Here is a 17,864-nt window from a genome sequence, read left to right on the forward strand (position 1 = left end):
TTTTTAGGTCCGTACCTTCTGAGCTGCATCCTATTTTGCTTTTCACATTGATTTGCAATGTTAAATATATTTTAAAAAGTTTTAAAAAATGTAAAAAGAAGGGAGTGGTGGGAGGAAGGATGAGGGGGAAATGTTAAGAAAAAAGCAATACAAGAATTACAGGTAAAAATACAGGAAATTTATTATTAACACTTAAACAAATGTTATAAAAGCAAAAACAGGACCTGCAACAAAATTTTAAAAAAAGAGAAAATATACATTACATATACATAACATTCATTAATAAAAGAGATTTTTTTTCTATAAAAAATGTGAAAACAAAAAAATAATAATAAAGGAAAACAATGATCATATATGAAAAAGAAAAAAAAACTTCAAAGCAGCCGTATGAAGCTCCACAGAATGTAATAACCAGATAACAAAGATTAATTATCATAATGATTATGACATAATGATCATGTCTGATTTTACAAAACTGAACTGAATTCGAGAATTAAGTATAAAGAAGTTATTCAAAGATTCTCTTTTGTTTTCGACTTTGCTTTTCAGACGGTGTATGACGAGTGGTTCATAACACTCTACAATCTGGTGTATACAGCATTACCTGTGCTGGGAATGAGTCTGTTTGATCAGGTAACAGTTTGATCTGTGTTTGTAAAGTGTACAGTTGTGTACTTTTTTGTGTATTTTTATTAGAGACAGACAAGTAATAAGAGAGATACAAGACTGAGTGGAATAAACAAAAACTCACTTTACTCTTTGTCTCCCCCTGCTGGTCAGGATGTGAATGACAAGTGGAGTTTCCAGCACCCTCAGCTCTACATCCCGGGTCAACTCAACCAGTACTTCAGTAAGACGGCCTTCTTCAAGTGTGCCCTCCACAGCGGTTACAGCTCCTTGGTGCTCTTCTTCATCCCCTACGCTGCCATGCATGACACAGTGAGGGATGACGGGAAGGATGCCGCCGACTACCAGTCCTTCGCCCTCCTCACCCAGACCTGCCTGCTCTTCGCCGTCAGCATGCAGGTATGGAGAACTAATCTTTCCATTAACACTGTCTGCGACATTTCCTGATGTTTCTCACCAGGCTTAGAATAACTAGAATTATAATTTTTCAAAACATGTTTCCTCTCTCTGTCTTTAGTTAGGGTTGGAGATGTCCTACTGGACGGCGGTTAACACGTTCTTCGTTTTGGGGAGCCTGGTCATGTACTTTGCTGTCACCTTCACCATGTACAGTAACGGCATGTTTCTCATGTTTCCGTCAGCTTTCCCTTTCATAGGTGAGTGATGAGCTCTTGCCAAACAGACACGGCTTTGGGCTGGTGGCCGCAGATCAGTGAAGTCACTTTAAAGGATAGTTACACAATTTTTCAACTCTGTCTTAAAACGACAGTCAGGTGGTGATATGAATACTGAGAGGTTTTCCCCGCTGTAATTATTCCTCCTGTTCATACTGGCTATTACAAGATCCCCTTCAAATGTGCTCTCAATGTAAGTGATGAGGGTTGAGTTAGTCATATCAAGTGGATATCTGCCACATTTACAGTCTTTTGAGCTTAAAATTCACTCTTTGTGTTTCCCTGTTGAGCTTCGGTAGAAGTATAGTAACAAAAAGAGGGACTTTGGCACTAAAAAGACTGTAACGCTGAAAGATATCTACTTGATTTGACTCATTTGGACGGCTGAAGCTTCATATTAGCTTCAGATAAACTTTTAAACAAACTTTTGCACAGAAGGAGGACTGTGGATTTTGTCTCCCATCACTGACATAGTAAGTGCATTATGAAGGAATCCTCTAATGATCAGTATGAACAGGAGGAATGATTACAGCAAGAAAACCTGTTTCAATGTTCATTTGGGCTCCTGACTGTTGTTTTAAGACAGACTTGAAAAACTGTGAACCCATCCTTTAAATAAATTCTATGTGCATTAGCAAGCGTCTACCTGCACGTACTCTTTTCTTTTTTTTATAAAGTTATTTCAGAGTGAGGCTGATAGTATCATTTAAATGAGTATGTTTATACTGCCTGACTTGGTGTGTTTGCACAGGAAAAATATCTGTAACAACCAAAACAAAATCACCTTACTTAGCTTTCATCACTGCAGTGTTTGGCCAGACGATCTGAATTATTTTGCATAGCTTCATTCGCCGCCTCCTCGAATACACCACCCCCTTTAGTTTGTCTTCAAGGTGATGCGATACTGCAGAGCTGGTTACTGAACCTGAAAACCCAAATACCTAAAACATTAGTTTAGAATAGTTTAGCTTGCTCATTCTTTGAAGAGATATTTCCTGAATTAAATAATAATTTTGCTAAATTTAGACTGTATTTACCATCTGCTTTGTGTTATATATATATATATATATATATATATATATATATATATATATATATATATATTGAAACTCAGGTATTGTACAAGAACTAGCAATGAGTTATTTTAGTCCACCTGAATATAAGTTCTAATCAAACACATGAATTTAAATTTCTAAAGGTAAACGTCATGCCTATTTGCCTCCATAAACCTCTTCCATCTGCCTCCACCTGAAGCAATGACTGGATTTGAATTTACTATTGTATTTGACAGCAGTTTGACAGCCACCAAATTCAAATTCATTTAAAGTCTTGAAACTCTTTGCAACATTTATTAACCAATGTAAATGAGTCGTAGGAACTGAAACAGTATCTTAGAATGTCTCTCATCCTCCTCATCACGCTGTCACCATAGTGACAATAAGTAGGTTGTAGATGACATTATATTTACGTTACTTTTATTTTATCTTATTTTAAATTGTATTCCTATTCTTTTTCTCATTATATTTCATTTGTATTTTGATGTTTTGTTTGCCGCCTTTTACTTCATTTGTTTAAATGTTTTCAATATATTGTATATACAGCATACATATATATATATATATATATATATATATAATTTGCTGTAAAGCATTGTGAGTAGCTTGTATGTATGAAATATGCTCTACAAGTTATTGTTATTATTACATTGTTGGAGGTATGATGAAATAGGAGTTTTTGGAAATAACAAATAGAATAAATATGATGTTACCCCTGTGATGAGACAACTGTATGTAGCAATTAAGGTTTGATAGTTAGGAGTCCATAAATGTTTAGATGATCATCACAAGTGTACAGATACAAACTTTTATACCGCATGTGTGTCTTTATTCAGGCACAGCGCGGAACTCTCTGAACCAACCGAATGTTTGGCTCACGATCTTCCTCACATCCTTCCTGTGTGTCCTTCCTGTGGTCACCTATCGCTTCCTGTTGATTCAGCTCTATCCCACCATCAACGACAAGGTACAGATGGAACTATTCTTCTCTTACCACCTTTACTCTGAATGCTTGAAGACATCCTGCTGCACTTGTTGTATAAGAACTGGTCAGGAAAAAAAACTCACAGCTCCATTTTGGATTTGTCAAATTCAAAATAGAGCTTTTTGTGTGTTTTTTTCCACCTAAACCACCCAAGTCTCCTGTTTGATTTCAAGAAAAATCCGACAGCAGTAGAGTAGATGTGGAGTAAAGTCAGCTTCTGTAGTTGCTTCTTGTAGACCCAACAATTACCAAATGTTTCCCAAAATGTGGCAGCAAGTTTTTGGATACATGTGTCTCTATCCAACATTTTGACTTTGCCACCATTTTCCAAACTTTCCAGGTGATGTTTAAGGTGAGACAGGCCAAAGCAAAAATTCCGCCTCCATCCCGGCCCCTCCGCATCCGCCGCACCAGCACCCGAAGATCAGGTTACGCGTTTTCGCACGCGCAGGGCTACGGGGACCTGGTGACGTCAGGCCGATTCCTGCGGCGTCCCGCTGTGTCACGTTCTTCAGGTTTCACGGGTCGCACCACCACAGGCTTCAGTCCTATGGGACGATCAGCTGGATACAGCCCGACGGGACGCCCCCAGAATGTCAAGGTGCAGGATGTGGTGGTGACCTCGCTGCAGATGTACAGAACTATCAAAGATCCTGCCCTCTGACAAACAGCAGGTTAATTTAGGACAGCGTCAGGAGGACTAGTGGAGAAGATCTGGGAGCAGGGATGACATATCAACTGGAGAGCTAAGAGTCACTGGACTCAAAGGTGTTTAAAGCTCCCGTTTGTATGTCTTTGCTCAGACTTTCCAGAGAATTTCCTATCAAAGATTTTTCATGGTCAGTTTCTTACACATACATGACTTTTCCTCCAAGCATTCTTTACCAAAGGGAACTACCACATAATGTGTAGCCCCTTCTGGTGTGTGTATGGATTACTCTCCATAATCATGAATGTTAATGTAAAACATGTAAAACATGACAGATGGGCAAAGAAAATGAAATCTTCCTGACCCCAGAAACAGTGACAGGGTCAGTCGTTTTCAGATATAAAGGGAAACACGTTCGTGTCAAGAGGAGGACAGAGTGTCATCATGTTTACAGACGGCCCAGACTTTCTTCACGCTGGGAGTCAAGATGCACAGCAGGAACATGTACAGAGGATATAACCAGCAAAGCCATGTTCCAGAAAAAATATTTTAGTTTTGTACCTTTAGTGTCTTTTTAAAACATTGTATTTTCCTATCTTGAAAGCTGTATAAGCAGATAGCACTTTGGCAGTGTCATGTAGCCGTGAGAAATAATCAAGTATGAAAGAATTATAAATGTGTCGTCAGTAAACTGCTCTCACAAAATATTCTTCTTCTCAATGGCACTTAAAAGACGGGGTTATTCAAATTACAATCTTCAGTACCACTGTTTAATTAGACATGTTTAACACTTCAAGGGTTTATAAATTGTAGTAATGGTAATAGGTTTTTTATATGTATTACAGAAATAAAATTATGAGGGGGGGGGGGGGGGCATTTTGGACTGCCACGTTGTGAAAGCTCCCTTTTGTGGATGTATATCCTCTTCTAGCAAAACTTTGCTCTGTCTTTTTTGATAGCTCTTCATTGCGTATTGACAAGTTATTATAATCTATATAAACCTATAATCCTTTATTCATTACAGCAGACTTGATGGCTTCTTAGAAAGTGAGTTTTTGTTTTTCACACCAGGCTTACAGATATAATTAACAGTAATTAATAAAAGATGTCGTGCATTACATTAATCCATCACGTAGGCAATTAAATAACCTGTTCTTAACTGCACTGCTACTAATAATATTAAAACTATTTATTATAAGAACTGCAAGTGACCAGCATGTCTAAAGGGTTAGTTTTCCTGTATGATAAATTAAAGTACTAGGAGCAAGTTATGCTGGAGGAGGATATACATTATCTATCTATACTCATTGAATGGATCCTAATTGGGTGTACTGGGTGGAAGGTGGGGTGCACCCTGGACAGGTTGTCAGTCTATCACAGGGCTGACACCTATCTTATACACAGATGACTGTTCATACATATAGGCAATGTAGTCGCCAGTTAACCCGACCTGCATGTCTTTGGACTTTGGAAAGAAACCAGACAAAGGAATTTCTCACAACCTGGCAAATCCAAAAGTTTATCTTTCTATTGGCTTATTTCTGATCTGTCGATTAATTAACATTGATTGAGTCATAAGTAATGAATAATAAACATTTTATAAAGTATGCCTTTTCACAGAGTAGTACCAAATCTTCTACAGTGCAGCTTTATAGAATCAAGAAATGTTTAAAATGTGTTAAGGTCTAGGGTTTACATTTTCTAATTATCACAACTGAGAGTCTAAAGGCCCCGTTCAAGCCTCCTGTATTAAACTGTACGTGCATGTATTCAGATCATGTCCAGATCCAGTTCAGATTTATTGTATTTCAATACGGGAACCAGACAAAGACTGTCAAACTGTCCTAAGGGACCACTTCAGACCAGATTTAGCATCCCCGCTGATGTTTGATTTTGTCTGTGATTACTGGGAAACCAACAAAAGAGAAAAAGCGAGGTGAACTGTGTTAGCTTGGTAGTGACTAATCTTTAATCCAAGTTGTTGAGCACAGGATAATCAACCATATCTACCCGTGTCTGGGAGATTCATCGTACTGTACACACGCTACAAAACTGACTGGAAGATCCTTTACTGCTGTGTGTCACATTGTCCCTGAATAGCTTTTGTCATGGCTAGAGCGATCTGATCGCCGTTCATCCTCTTTAGTTCTGTTTTTGGTGCATTTGCACTCGCTTTCAAAGCTGACCACTTGTGATTAAATCACACAGGACACATTTTAGTGCCTCCTATGAACAGGGCCTAAAAACACTGCTTAGACAATTTTTATGGACTCTTAATTGCCTTGATTAAATCATAATGATTCATACCTTATTTTATATCAGTTAATCAGATATTACATCACACCAAGCTTAGTAAAAATTTCATGTATTTGCTCTCTCAACAGGCTTGTTAGTGTATATCTGACAGCTTGATGGTAAGCAGTATGTCTAATCAAGAATGTAAAATGCTTTATATGTTAGCTGTTATCTGACTTGCCTTTGACATCTTTCTGTGTGACTGTTGTATCAGCTTTCTGAAAATATGATTTTTAAAAACACAGAAGTCGCCTTAATGTTAAAAGAGAAGGAAATCTGTACAATTTCTAACCTAGTTAAGGACTAGCATTGTTTTTTTAGGTTATGAAACATACACAACGTGTTCTTTTATACATTATAAAATTTCATGTCAGTTGATTCTGTATGGTTTCTGCAAGTCTGGGATCAGTCTTTAATTTATTATTTGGTGTGTGAAAGTTTTAAGGTTTTATTCAATTGTCAGTTTTTCATCGACAGCTGACTTTAAACCAGTAAGAAGGGTGACGGATGGTTTGACTTCATTATGTTTAGATCTGAACATCTGTTACAACAACGTTATTCAGACAGCTGTTACCCAGCATTGAATGTACCGAGTGTCGATGTTGAACCAAAGATTTTTGATGATTTAGTGTGTCGTAGTTTACTCTGTAGTAAAACTGTTGAAACAGAATCTGATGCTGGATATTTTGTGGTGAAGCTGCTTTACACCACTGACAACACAAAGACACATTTACTGTTTACTGTGATGTGTTCTGTATAGAAATAAAATGCTCAAATATGTCAGAAGAAACATTCACTACATGCTCAACTGTAAGTGGCCCCGTTACAGTTTATTTTCTAAATCTGTATCATCCATGGCTGTATTTAAAGTTTAATATTCCTTTTCCAGAACAAAATGCAGCCATAACGATAACTTTTGATATGTATCAATATATTGCTCTCATTATATCTCCAGCCCTGAAGACATAAGGGATTTAGCAAACTTCTTGATGACCAATTGTTAAACATGACAAAAAAAAATCTAGGGATTTTTAGCACTGCTCACTCTGATAACCATTTTGTATAATTTTCTACTTTACAAAGTTTTTACTGCAATAAAAAGATATAAACGATGAACATGACATGTCTTTTTTTTAACGCAGTTTTATTTCTTTCCATGAAGAATGTGCAATTTGCTAGATCTTAAAGCATTTGGAGTTCATCTGTTATTGTACACAGCTGAACGTAATTCTATTTTATCTGGTAATGAGAAAACAAAAATGTGATTATAGTTAATACGTCATGAAAGGCTCCTCCGAAGTTTGACAAAGCTGAGGGTTTTCATCATATAAGGAGGTTCAGTTACATATTTTATGTTTTGATAATGCTTCAAAGGTGCAGCAGATCTAAAATTTCCACTTTTTCCCCCAAAAAATGCTCAGTTGGAAAGATATCTGTTCATTATCGCAGCCTGTGCTCATTTCAGTTAAGCAACAAACCGCTCAAGCAGACTTAAAACCAATTATCTATATAAAAATCTATGCCAGTAGAAGTAGAAGTTGATCATTTAATATGTACATAGATTAAAACATTTTGAGCCATTAGTGATTTAATAGCAGACATTGCTAGTTGTGACATCTCCTGTACAAATGACAGAAGATTAAATAGTTGCATGTTCATGTTGCATGTATTTTTATATATATTATAGTATATAGCGTGCAATATATACAGTAGGTGTAATAATGTTCATAAGCATAATCTTTGTCTAATAAAACCAGGAGATCAGGCTGAAGACTGTGATTCAGTTGTCAGATAAATGCTGTTTTATGTGTGCAGCTGTTCACCAGCAGATGGAGGTATAATCCTTCCACCGCAGCAGGAGTGTCCCTTACAAACTACACAACACCACCCTGATGTTTCCAATTAAGACGTAATACTGAAAGAATCTTATTGTACTGCAACACAACAACTGCGGAGGACAGAGATTTATTATGGCGACATACTCAAACAGTACAAACAGTACATGGTTCCATTTATTATTTACATACATAAGCTGCAATATGTGAAGCTTGTAATATAATATGATTTATGAGACTGTGCTGCACTGATCATTATGTTGACAGGCTGGTGCAAAGTGGGCATTTATGAGGCCCCAGCTGAACATGAGGGTCATATATTGCTTGAAAGCTCTGAGTAGAAGGAGCAGGTTTATAACCATAAAGAAAATGGAAATGAAAAGAAGTTCAGTGCATAAAATGTATTTCTCCATGTTGTTGTTGGACTGTGCTTTCTAGAATAGGCCCAATACACTATGACTCTGCCAAATGAATGCAGTGAGGCAATAAAAAGCCACTTGAGTCCAAAATTTAATGATAAAATACACGAGAATGAAGCTACATGGAACATAAAAGTGAAATGTTTGTACTAAAATTTTGTATGAATTCAATAGAGGGTAAGTATTTATGCAAAGCTTTCATATTAATCTTTAATCGTCTGTTCTTCTAATGTTTGCATTTTGAGTCCCTGCAGTGCTTCTTGGTCTGGCAAAAGTAATGTTGACCTCACGTTGTTTCAGGGCTGCTCCATCAGTGATGGAGGCAGAAATAGGCAGATAAAGGACATTTTTCAAGTCCTCCTGAAAACAATACTGACATGATGGCCATATGTGCATTGAAAGCACTGGCTTCCAAGTGAAGTGATATTCCTCCTTTCACCTCCATCTTGCATATTTTCACACTACATATTCATTCTTTGCACAACGGCACAAACGCATATGTATAAAATCACTCACTAGATGTACAGAACTCAGCTTCTTTGTATCTCTCTCATGTACAGTAATAAAAACCATCTGGCCCTCTGTTTGTAAGCAAAGTGTGTAATGGCAGAAATCATTTCATTTGCCACCTCTTCAGCTGGTACATGTCAGTTTTGCTGCTTTCTTCACTAAGTGCACAATTATGTGGCTCAGCTGCTCCACTAAAGAGGACCGACAAATTATTCCAGCTTTAAAAGCGCACTGAATCTCCACATCAACAGCCCCTCCAGAGCTGAGTATGTTTACTCCCCTACACTAATATTAGAATTAAAACTGTTATGTTATTTTCTCTAGAAAGAAGCTCCCACTTATCTTTATTTTTTTTCCCTGTTAGGGTGTGTGTCAACAGTTTTTATAAACGTATTAATTGTGAAAGTCTTTAAACAAGCAAAAATGCTAACTTGTCTTTTCCAGCTGTAAATGTGAGAACTTGCAGCTTTTTTCAGTTTAATATTTGAATTTGAATTTTGAATTTTTATTTTATTTGATAGGGACGATGCCATTTAACATAATTCCAATACAGAGCATGAAACTGATGTGTTGCACAGAGAGTTGGGCTTTACATGTACAGTGTAATTGAAATATACAGCTTTTATTATCATAAAACCACAGTATACTACAGATACAGAAGTACAATAAAATACACATACAAATACATTGATTGGGAGCACTTTGTGTGTGTCAGTAGCTCAGCTTTATCTCTGGGAAACATCCCCAACTCCAGGAGTGATGTCCAAATTAGGAAATGTGCGTCATGTAGCAGGTGGATGTGACTCCCCTCGTTGAAACCTGCTGTTAGACACAACAGTGGAGCAGAGGAGAGAGACTGAGATAGCGATGTAACTGACCTGCGCACTGGTATTTGATATGTTTTTGTTTTGTTTTTTCCTGAAAACAAGTCATTTTTAAAATATTTGTATGAAACAAATATTCGTAAAAAAAAAACAAAAAACGAAACACTATTTGTGCTTTGCTGAATAATGTATTTGTATTTGCACACCCCTACTTTACAGATTAAGATTTTGCATTCAAAACATATATTGAACTTCTAAAATATGCCACATTATTATAAATTTAACTACCCAACAGTATATAAAATACTTAAAATTAACTCCATCTTGATTACTTGAACTACAGCCTCTCTTTAAGGAATTTGGCATCCTGCCCTCTGGTTAGATATACAGGTTTCCAAAATATGCATGCAACAGGTTCAAGTTTTCATGTACCAAAAGGGCAGTAAGTGCATTTAATTATAATACATTATACACTGCCTCATACATCTTAGTACTTAATTTGCCTTATCTCTATTCCTCTTGTTGCTGTTTTCCTTGCTTTAAACATACATCCTTATTGTCTAAATTGTGTGTAGTACTGACACTTTTAATGTCTTTTATGGTCTTGTTGTGTTTTTATTGTGTTTATGTTTTCATGATTTGTGTCTTTATGCTGCCTTTCTGCAAATATAATTTCCTAATGTGGGACAACAAAGATCTGTAGTGAACTGAAATGAATAGCAGTAAATGCTACTTACACATTAATGTGTCTGTAATAATATCCCAATAATATAATATAGTGCAACACTCACAGGGGCCATTTTTTCTGAAATATGAGTACTTTTACTATATATATTGCATTGTATACATTACATTGCATATATTGTATTGCATAAATATTGCCAATAATACTTTTAGTTAAGTGATATTTTCAGTGCAGGACTTTGGCCTGTGATGAAGTATTTTTGATGTGAATACTTCCTAAACCACTGGTTGTCACATTGGGCTCTGAGAACTTGTGAGATGCATTTTTCATTGTTTTCTGATATTTATATACTACAGAATCTCAGAAATAATAGACAGGTGAATCATAATCAAAATATTCTAACATATACTGTAATTTGGATTTTAAAGAATTTTTCCTGCTCTTAACGGGTCTCATATTTTTACAGTGTGAAGGAGACCAGACCAGATCAACACTTCACCTTGACTGAGCATGTACAATACAAATCAAAGTCATAATGAGCACCAGAGAGTGAAAGGTCGACAGGGGCCCCTCCTGCTCCAATTTGTAAAGTTTGTTTCTCAGTAACTCATCCAGGGTGTAACCTGCCTCTTTCCCAGTGCATGCTGGGAAAGGCTCCGGCCCCCTGAACTGGATAATTATAATATTATTGATATTATTATTAATCATACCCACTAAATATTGTCTCTGAGAGGAGAAAACACTTCTTCACACTTTATGTTGTAAATGAGCTTCCAGAGGATGTAGTACGGGCTCTTTAAATAATAGACTGGATAGTCTGCATAGTCTGGTCAACAAATGATATTCTATTTTATACAATTTTATAATTGATGGGTTGATTTGTGAGTATTTGTGGAATTATTATTATAAGTATTGTTTTGTCGTGTGGTTTGTTTGTTTTGAGAGTCTGGTGTAGAGGATTTGTATCCCGTACCAGAAAATTTACAGTACATTTCAATAAACAAAACAAATAGCTAAGCCACTTTTTCCCCCACATTTTAATGATTCAAATAGTCTATCAAATTGTTACACCCTCTGTTAAACTGTGATTAAAATAAAAGTGAAAGCTTTGCTGCCCTCCTGCGACCGAAGCAGCTCCTCCAACTGACATACACCGGTGTTGCCTTTAAGTCCAGTAAAAACCCGGTAATTACAGTTTTATTCTTGAAAAATACAATTTCACTAACATTTCTATCGCCAAAAATCATTACATGGAAATAACCCCGTGTTTATTTTTTGCGTAGAAAACTAATATCAGAATTTTAAGATGTATGGTTGCCACATATTAACGTTTTGTTGTATACGTTAACCCGAGCGGTTCTAACGTTTGTTCCACAATTTCCCATAGAACTTGAACGCGGCGCCAGGACCAGACTGCCTTACATTGTTAACGTTGATTTCTCTCTTTCAAGCCAGCATTTTGTCTTCCGTGAGCCAAACCTGGGTCACAGGCTCCCACAAAAACGCATGAAATCTCGGCTACATTTGGCTGCAGGGACACACACCGGCATACTGTAAGATACTTTGCAGTGTATTCGTACTATTTCACTCAATTTTAGACCGCGGTGGAGCCAATAACGGTCGGTTAAGCATAACGTACGTTACAAGCTAATGTTAATGTGAATATTTCAGACTGCAGAGGAATATTCAAGGGGCGAGTCGTGGTTTAAATTTAAGAAAAGCTTAACAGGTTTGGCTTTCAAATTATGTTTTTTATGGTTGTGACATTTCCGGTGCACGGTTAAAACTGGGTTAAACACCTGTCCGGCTTCTCTTGAGTCATTATTTAAAGAAGATATGGCTAGCGTTATGACTTTACTCAGCAGTCATTTTTCCTTGCTGGACTAAAAAAAAAAAAGGAGGAGTAGCTGCTGCTGCTGCCAAACCGTGTTTCCCATGGCTACACCAAGCTTTCATGAAGGGTTTATTTGCATTCCTAACCAGCCCTTGGTGACATAGTTATGCTTATGTTATCTTGAACACTGGCAGCTGCTGTTATTGCCCAATAATTCAAAGAGGAAAGATCAGCTCCAGGAGTCGTGACGTCGCCCTGGAGGTGCAGGTTCACTGCTCAGTTAGTCAGTTTGGTTTCCTTTTGTTGACTGAACGCCCACCTTTTTCCCAACAACTCACGCCAGGATACATAGCCGAGATCTAATGGTTGTGTTTTTTTTTCTCTCTCTCTCTACTGTTTTTTTTCCACTCGGTTTTGAAGCCCTAACATGAGGAGGATTGTTGGCCGTAACCCTGCCCAGACCGGAGGCTGCTGGTAGGGATGGTGCCGCTGTGAAGAGCCGGTGTGCCGTTACGGAGGACAAGCCTGTGGTCGGTGGGGGGGGAAACAGGAGGAAGAGTGCCTGGACAACATGACTGTTTTCAACCAGGAAAATGTTGAGGAATTTTATGAAATTGGAGACGAGCTGGGGAGGTAAGTTTCACATGGTGTTTATGCTTATTTCTAATGCGTATGAACTTCCCCTTTCTCATGGATGTGACAGGGAGGGTGGAAGGAAAGGCTGCACATACAGCATTATAACTCATCTGTTTGTGCTCATATAGCTGGCTTTAAATGTGTGTTTTCATGCCACGCTGTACCCACAACACTGCATACTAATGTGTTTAGTCCATACAGGCAAACACTAATGCATAAGCTCACCCATGCTTTCATACATACATAGCCTACTATGCCTGTAAGTAGTGTCCAGGACATGCATCCCCCCACTGTGTGAGTGCGTCTCTGATTAATGCAGTCCATAATGCATCCTTGTCAGTGATGAAGAGGTGAGCGTTTGTTACTGAAGCTGCCTGTTCCTGGAGATTTATCGCAGGATGGTATCATAGTGCATCTTTACCGGGAGAGGATTTACATCGCAGCTTGGCATGTGTCCACTTTATCAAATCTCTGTTTGGACAAAGGTGTATGCTGACAATGGGAGAAGAGGAGTTGAATATAGATTAAATAATTTGAGATGTATGGACCGCAGGTGGGGTTTTTTTTCCCCCCACTTCTTTGGATTCTGCAGAAAAGCTTCTTTAATGACAAAGCAGAGTAGTCGCATACAGGCTGAAGAGTGAGAAGGCTATCCTTGATTTGCTGTGCTGTCCTGCTGAATATGAAAGCACAGTGTTAAAACTGGTTTGTTTTCAGTTGAATGTTTGTTGCATTGATTAAAAGCTACATCATGCTCAGAGCTGCAACGATTAATCGATTAGTTGATCGACAGAAAATTAATCGCCAACTATTTTGGTAAGCGATTTTGAATCAGTTTTGAGTAATTTAAGAAAAAATGTTAAAATTCTCTGGTTCCAGCTTCTTAAATTTAGTATTTTCTGGCTTATTTAGTCCTCTATGATAGTAAACTGAATATTGTTGAGTTGTGGACTGTTTGACAAGACATTTTAGGTTGCAACTTGGGCTTTGGGATCAACATTTTTCTCCATTTTCTGACATTTTATGGACCAAAAAACTAATCGATTAATCAAGAAAATAATCAACAGATTAATCGAAAATGAGAATAATTAATTAGTTGCAGCTGTAATCATAGTAAAGGTAGAAATAACACAAGCATGAATGCATTTACCCCTACTAGTGGGTTGCAGACGCCCGCTCAGATATCTGTCAGAAACAGGGAAACGGATCTCTGTGAGTTTCTGGTTTATCAAAGTGACACATGTACCTTGTGTTGGTAATAATCAACCAATTGTTTTCTGCTCTCTAAGGCCTATCAGGCGACACCGCTTCCCCCTTTTTTTTAGAGCTCACCTTCCCTCGCTGTAGGGGAGAGCTGAAGTTGCTGTCGCTGCTTCGCTATGCTACTTTGGTAATGGAGACGATTGAGGAGCTTTGTCTAATGGGATTGAATTTCTGGCTGGAGGTAAAGACGCGGCTATGTGAGCGTGATAGTCTCATTTTGGTCGTCACTCCAGCACCGGGGATCCATTATTCATTGTGGTTTTTGATTAAGATAGTAGAGATTTTAAATAGGGTTTTCTGTCATCATAATGTGATAATCATAAACTTTCCAACATTTGAAAATATGGTAAACATGTCAGTCTTGTGAAGCAGGCGTCCAAGCAAGTTTGGACGGTGCTCCAAACAGTCTTGATAGAGTATTGCACATATCATTTTGGGGGGGGATTTCATTTCTTTATGAAACATAAGCATTGTATATGGCTTGGAGGGAGCTTAAGGCTACATGCATAATAGGGATAAAAGGATTTTTTTTAATTATTCTGATAACAGATTAATCATGTCAGTCATTTTTCAAGCAAAAACTTCAAATATTCTCTGGTTCCAGCTGGTCAAATGTGAGGATTTGCAGCATTTCTCTGTTTTATGTCATCATAAATTGAATATCTGTCGTCTTTCTGACTGTTAGTTGAATAACACAAGACATTTGAAGACATCACTATAGACTCTGGGAAATTGTAACAGGCGTTTCTCACTGTTTTCTGACATTTTAGATAAAACAAACATACTTAAGGTCATTGCTTTTGTCGCAGCCTCATTTACAAAAAATTTTTCCTCTAAATGTTTTTCATTGGCTTCGTCTCGGGTGAACTTTGGATTAAACAAAGTTAGCTTGTGTTGATAACAAGTGACTTTCTCTATTCATCGGCTAAATTACAGCAGCATGACCTGCACTATAATGCCTTGCACGCTTAAAAGACAGAGAGGCTTTTGATCTGACTGTACACCAGGCCTGACTCTGGCCGGAATTGGATTGAGGCCTGTTTGGTTTGGCAAAATAGGAAAAATGAGAAATCACCCAAGCAGCGACTTTATCCTTTCACTGACACCGATGCCGCCTGCTTTGGCGTGCACGCATGATCGAACCGAAGCCCGGTGAAACCGAGCATCTAGTCATCATTACTGTATGTTCACAACGAGCGTGCAAGCAGTATAATGAGGAGGAGAGTGAGGAAGTAATATGCAGGGTTCGGTAGATACAGTAGGAGGAGATGTGAAGGGTGCAGGAGGCTCTCAAGTGTTCACATTATCCAAAATGATTGATTCATCCGACCGTAATTTAACTGGCTTATGACTTGGATCTGGTTTCTCAGGCTCGACAGTGCTTTGTGTACATGTGGGGGAACTAGCAACATTTTTAGCAGCCCTGTAGATTTACAGAAGGCAACTCGGAGAACTGGAATTATCAGAGGTGCAAAACGAACCGCCATTCAGAGAAATGCCGGTGTCACAACAGGTTAGCCGTTGAGCCTTCTGGCGAGGCATCAAGTTGTTACTTGTGGAGCCGAATTGTAAAAAGTGTGATAATCCCAGGCAAATGCATCAGTGGTCAAATGCTCCCTTTTGAACCGCGTCCAAAAAAAAAATGGCCGTTAAGTCTGTATCTCGGCCGTGTTTCAAAGTGCTCCTGATAGAAAGTGCAGCTGCCGGTGTCCTCCGAAGCTTTTTCCGCTAATAAGGGAAGCTCTGACCGCATCTGCACTCAGCTGATCTCTAATTGCCTCACAGATTGCCTGAAAAATTGTCACTTTCTGCCTGCGGTCAGCGTGGAATCACTGAAGACATTATAGCTGCCGGCATCTAAAAGGATCTCCTGTTTGATACCTCCTGGTGCTGTGGTGTGTGTGACTATCATGACTGCAGTGATAAAAACACTATTAAGGCATAAGGTCTCTGTAGCTGGTGGTTCAGGAATAATGACATATTGAAGGGAAGGCTTTTTATATAATCATTAGTTGCATCCCTTATATATTCACATATAACCAATTTCATGCCAAAAAAAACCAAGTGTTCAGTGTTTACCACAGAATCTTATTGTCATGATAAAACCATAAATTATGATTAAACCATAATTTGCAAACTAAAACCCACACTAATTAAATTCTAATGTAACCAGCTCCTGTTGTCTGGGGGATTGGGGAAATCTGGGACACTGTGCAGCCTTCACAATTAAGTTAATTTTTTAAAAAGCATCATGAAACGGATGAATAGAGCGTACACAACCTGTATACCGTAATGTGCTGGAGATACAATTTGCTGTGACCGTCAGAAGCATATATGGCCGGTGACGTCCATCCATCGGTGGTCAGAGAGAGCGTCTTGCACCGTGTCAGACGAGCTGATAGAGTTGATGTTGCTCCACTTGTTTGAAGTCTCCGCCGCCTCACCGCTGTGGTAAACTAGCTGGTGAGTCCTCTGATTAATTGGAGTTGTAGAGTAAAAAGTTGGCAAACAGCCTTATGTTTGTCGGTAATTTTGCCATCTACGGTGCAGAACCCAAAATACTTCCACACACTGCCTCTCAGATGCTTCTGTGTCATGATTATTCGATTAGCACAGCTTTGCTCACTGCTGTCCTTCTCCGTTTTCATTTATTAGCTTAAATTTACTGGTAGGTCAGAGAGTGGTCAGGTCAAGCTGATGTGACTTTGTGAATTTTAATCTCTGCTGGATCAGATGGCAAACTACGCTTATAGACTGTAAATATTGAATTCAAACAGGTCATTACAGTTTGAATATTTAATTTTTCCCCACATTTGAATAAGACTTCAGATTTCAAATAAAAAGTGATAGTCCTAATAGAGCGTGTAAAGAAAATAAAAGTCTAACTGAAGGTTTTAGAGTATTTTTCCATGGCTGTCATGGCTGAAGAGGAACCCCCGTCACGTCAGCAGTAGACGACACTGACTGGCTGATATCTGATCTTTCATACGTGGACAGTATCAGTCTAGGATATCAGCAGGCTTTTATGTTGGTCTAACAGTCGCATGCAGTCATTTAGGATCCCTCAGCCGTGTTTTTATTTAGCGAAACGGAGCAGCATCCAAGAAGACTGGTGGAGCAGAATTACTGGTGGGTCATGTGAGTTGAATTCAGAGTGTTTTTCTTGTTTTGTTTTCTTCAGTTTCATTTCTTCGGAGACCCACTGACTCAGCCACTTTTCGGCTGACTTGGAGAGAGGAAGAAGAACTAAGAAGACATTAGCTGACTGTGGAATGCATTTGGTGTGTGTGTGTGTGTGCCGTTCATCTGGTCCACAGGGCAGTTTTAGACTTTGCATATTCTGCCTCTATCATTAGTCTGCATTAATCTGACCGCTGTGCGGCTCTCCACCAACTGGCGCTCCTTTTGTGTCTATGGTGTATGTGTGTGTCTGGGCGTGTGACTGCCATTCGTAGAGGAGGAGGGGAGGGTATAGGGATTCTGAAATGCAAATGAACTTAAAATGCATAAAACTGGGACAGCGTTTGGGTTATTCCTCTGCAAAAATCACCTCAAAGACAAAGTTCTATGAAT

At 38.4% G+C, this 17,864-nt stretch overlaps 2 protein-coding genes across 4 annotated transcripts in view; both read left to right on the plus strand.

Moving 5' to 3' along the window:
• LOC122966921 (phospholipid-transporting ATPase ID-like) overlaps nt 1–7,401 on the plus strand; it is a 50,816-nt gene extending 43,415 nt beyond the window's left edge. For both annotated transcript variants that reach the window (XM_044331275.1, XM_044331281.1), the window contains 5 exons: nt 550–633; nt 781–1,026; nt 1,145–1,283; nt 3,193–3,323; nt 3,682–7,401. In XM_044331275.1, coding sequence (XP_044187210.1) covers nt 550–633; nt 781–1,026; nt 1,145–1,283; nt 3,193–3,323; nt 3,682–4,005 — 924 coding nt within the window. In that variant the 3' untranslated portion in view covers nt 4,006–7,401. The remainder of the gene's footprint in view (nt 1–549; nt 634–780; nt 1,027–1,144; nt 1,284–3,192; nt 3,324–3,681) is intronic.
• A 4,552-nt stretch (nt 7,402–11,953) lies between these two features.
• Nucleotides 11,954–17,864, plus strand: part of dapk1 (death-associated protein kinase 1) — a 77,526-nt gene continuing 71,615 nt past the window's right edge. The window contains exons 1-2 of one of the 2 annotated variants that reach the window (XM_044331285.1): nt 11,954–12,111; nt 12,813–13,025. In XM_044331285.1, coding sequence (XP_044187220.1) covers nt 12,964–13,025 — 62 coding nt within the window. In that variant the 5' untranslated portion in view covers nt 11,954–12,111; nt 12,813–12,963. Of the gene's footprint in view, nt 12,112–12,567; nt 12,654–12,812; nt 13,026–17,864 lie in introns of those variants that run through there. The other variant, XM_044331289.1, reaches the window with a different exon arrangement.

Source organism: Thunnus albacares, chromosome 2 (assembly GCF_914725855.1).
Source record: "Thunnus albacares chromosome 2, fThuAlb1.1, whole genome shotgun sequence".
Lineage (NCBI taxonomy): Eukaryota > Metazoa > Chordata > Actinopteri > Scombriformes > Scombridae > Thunnus > Thunnus albacares.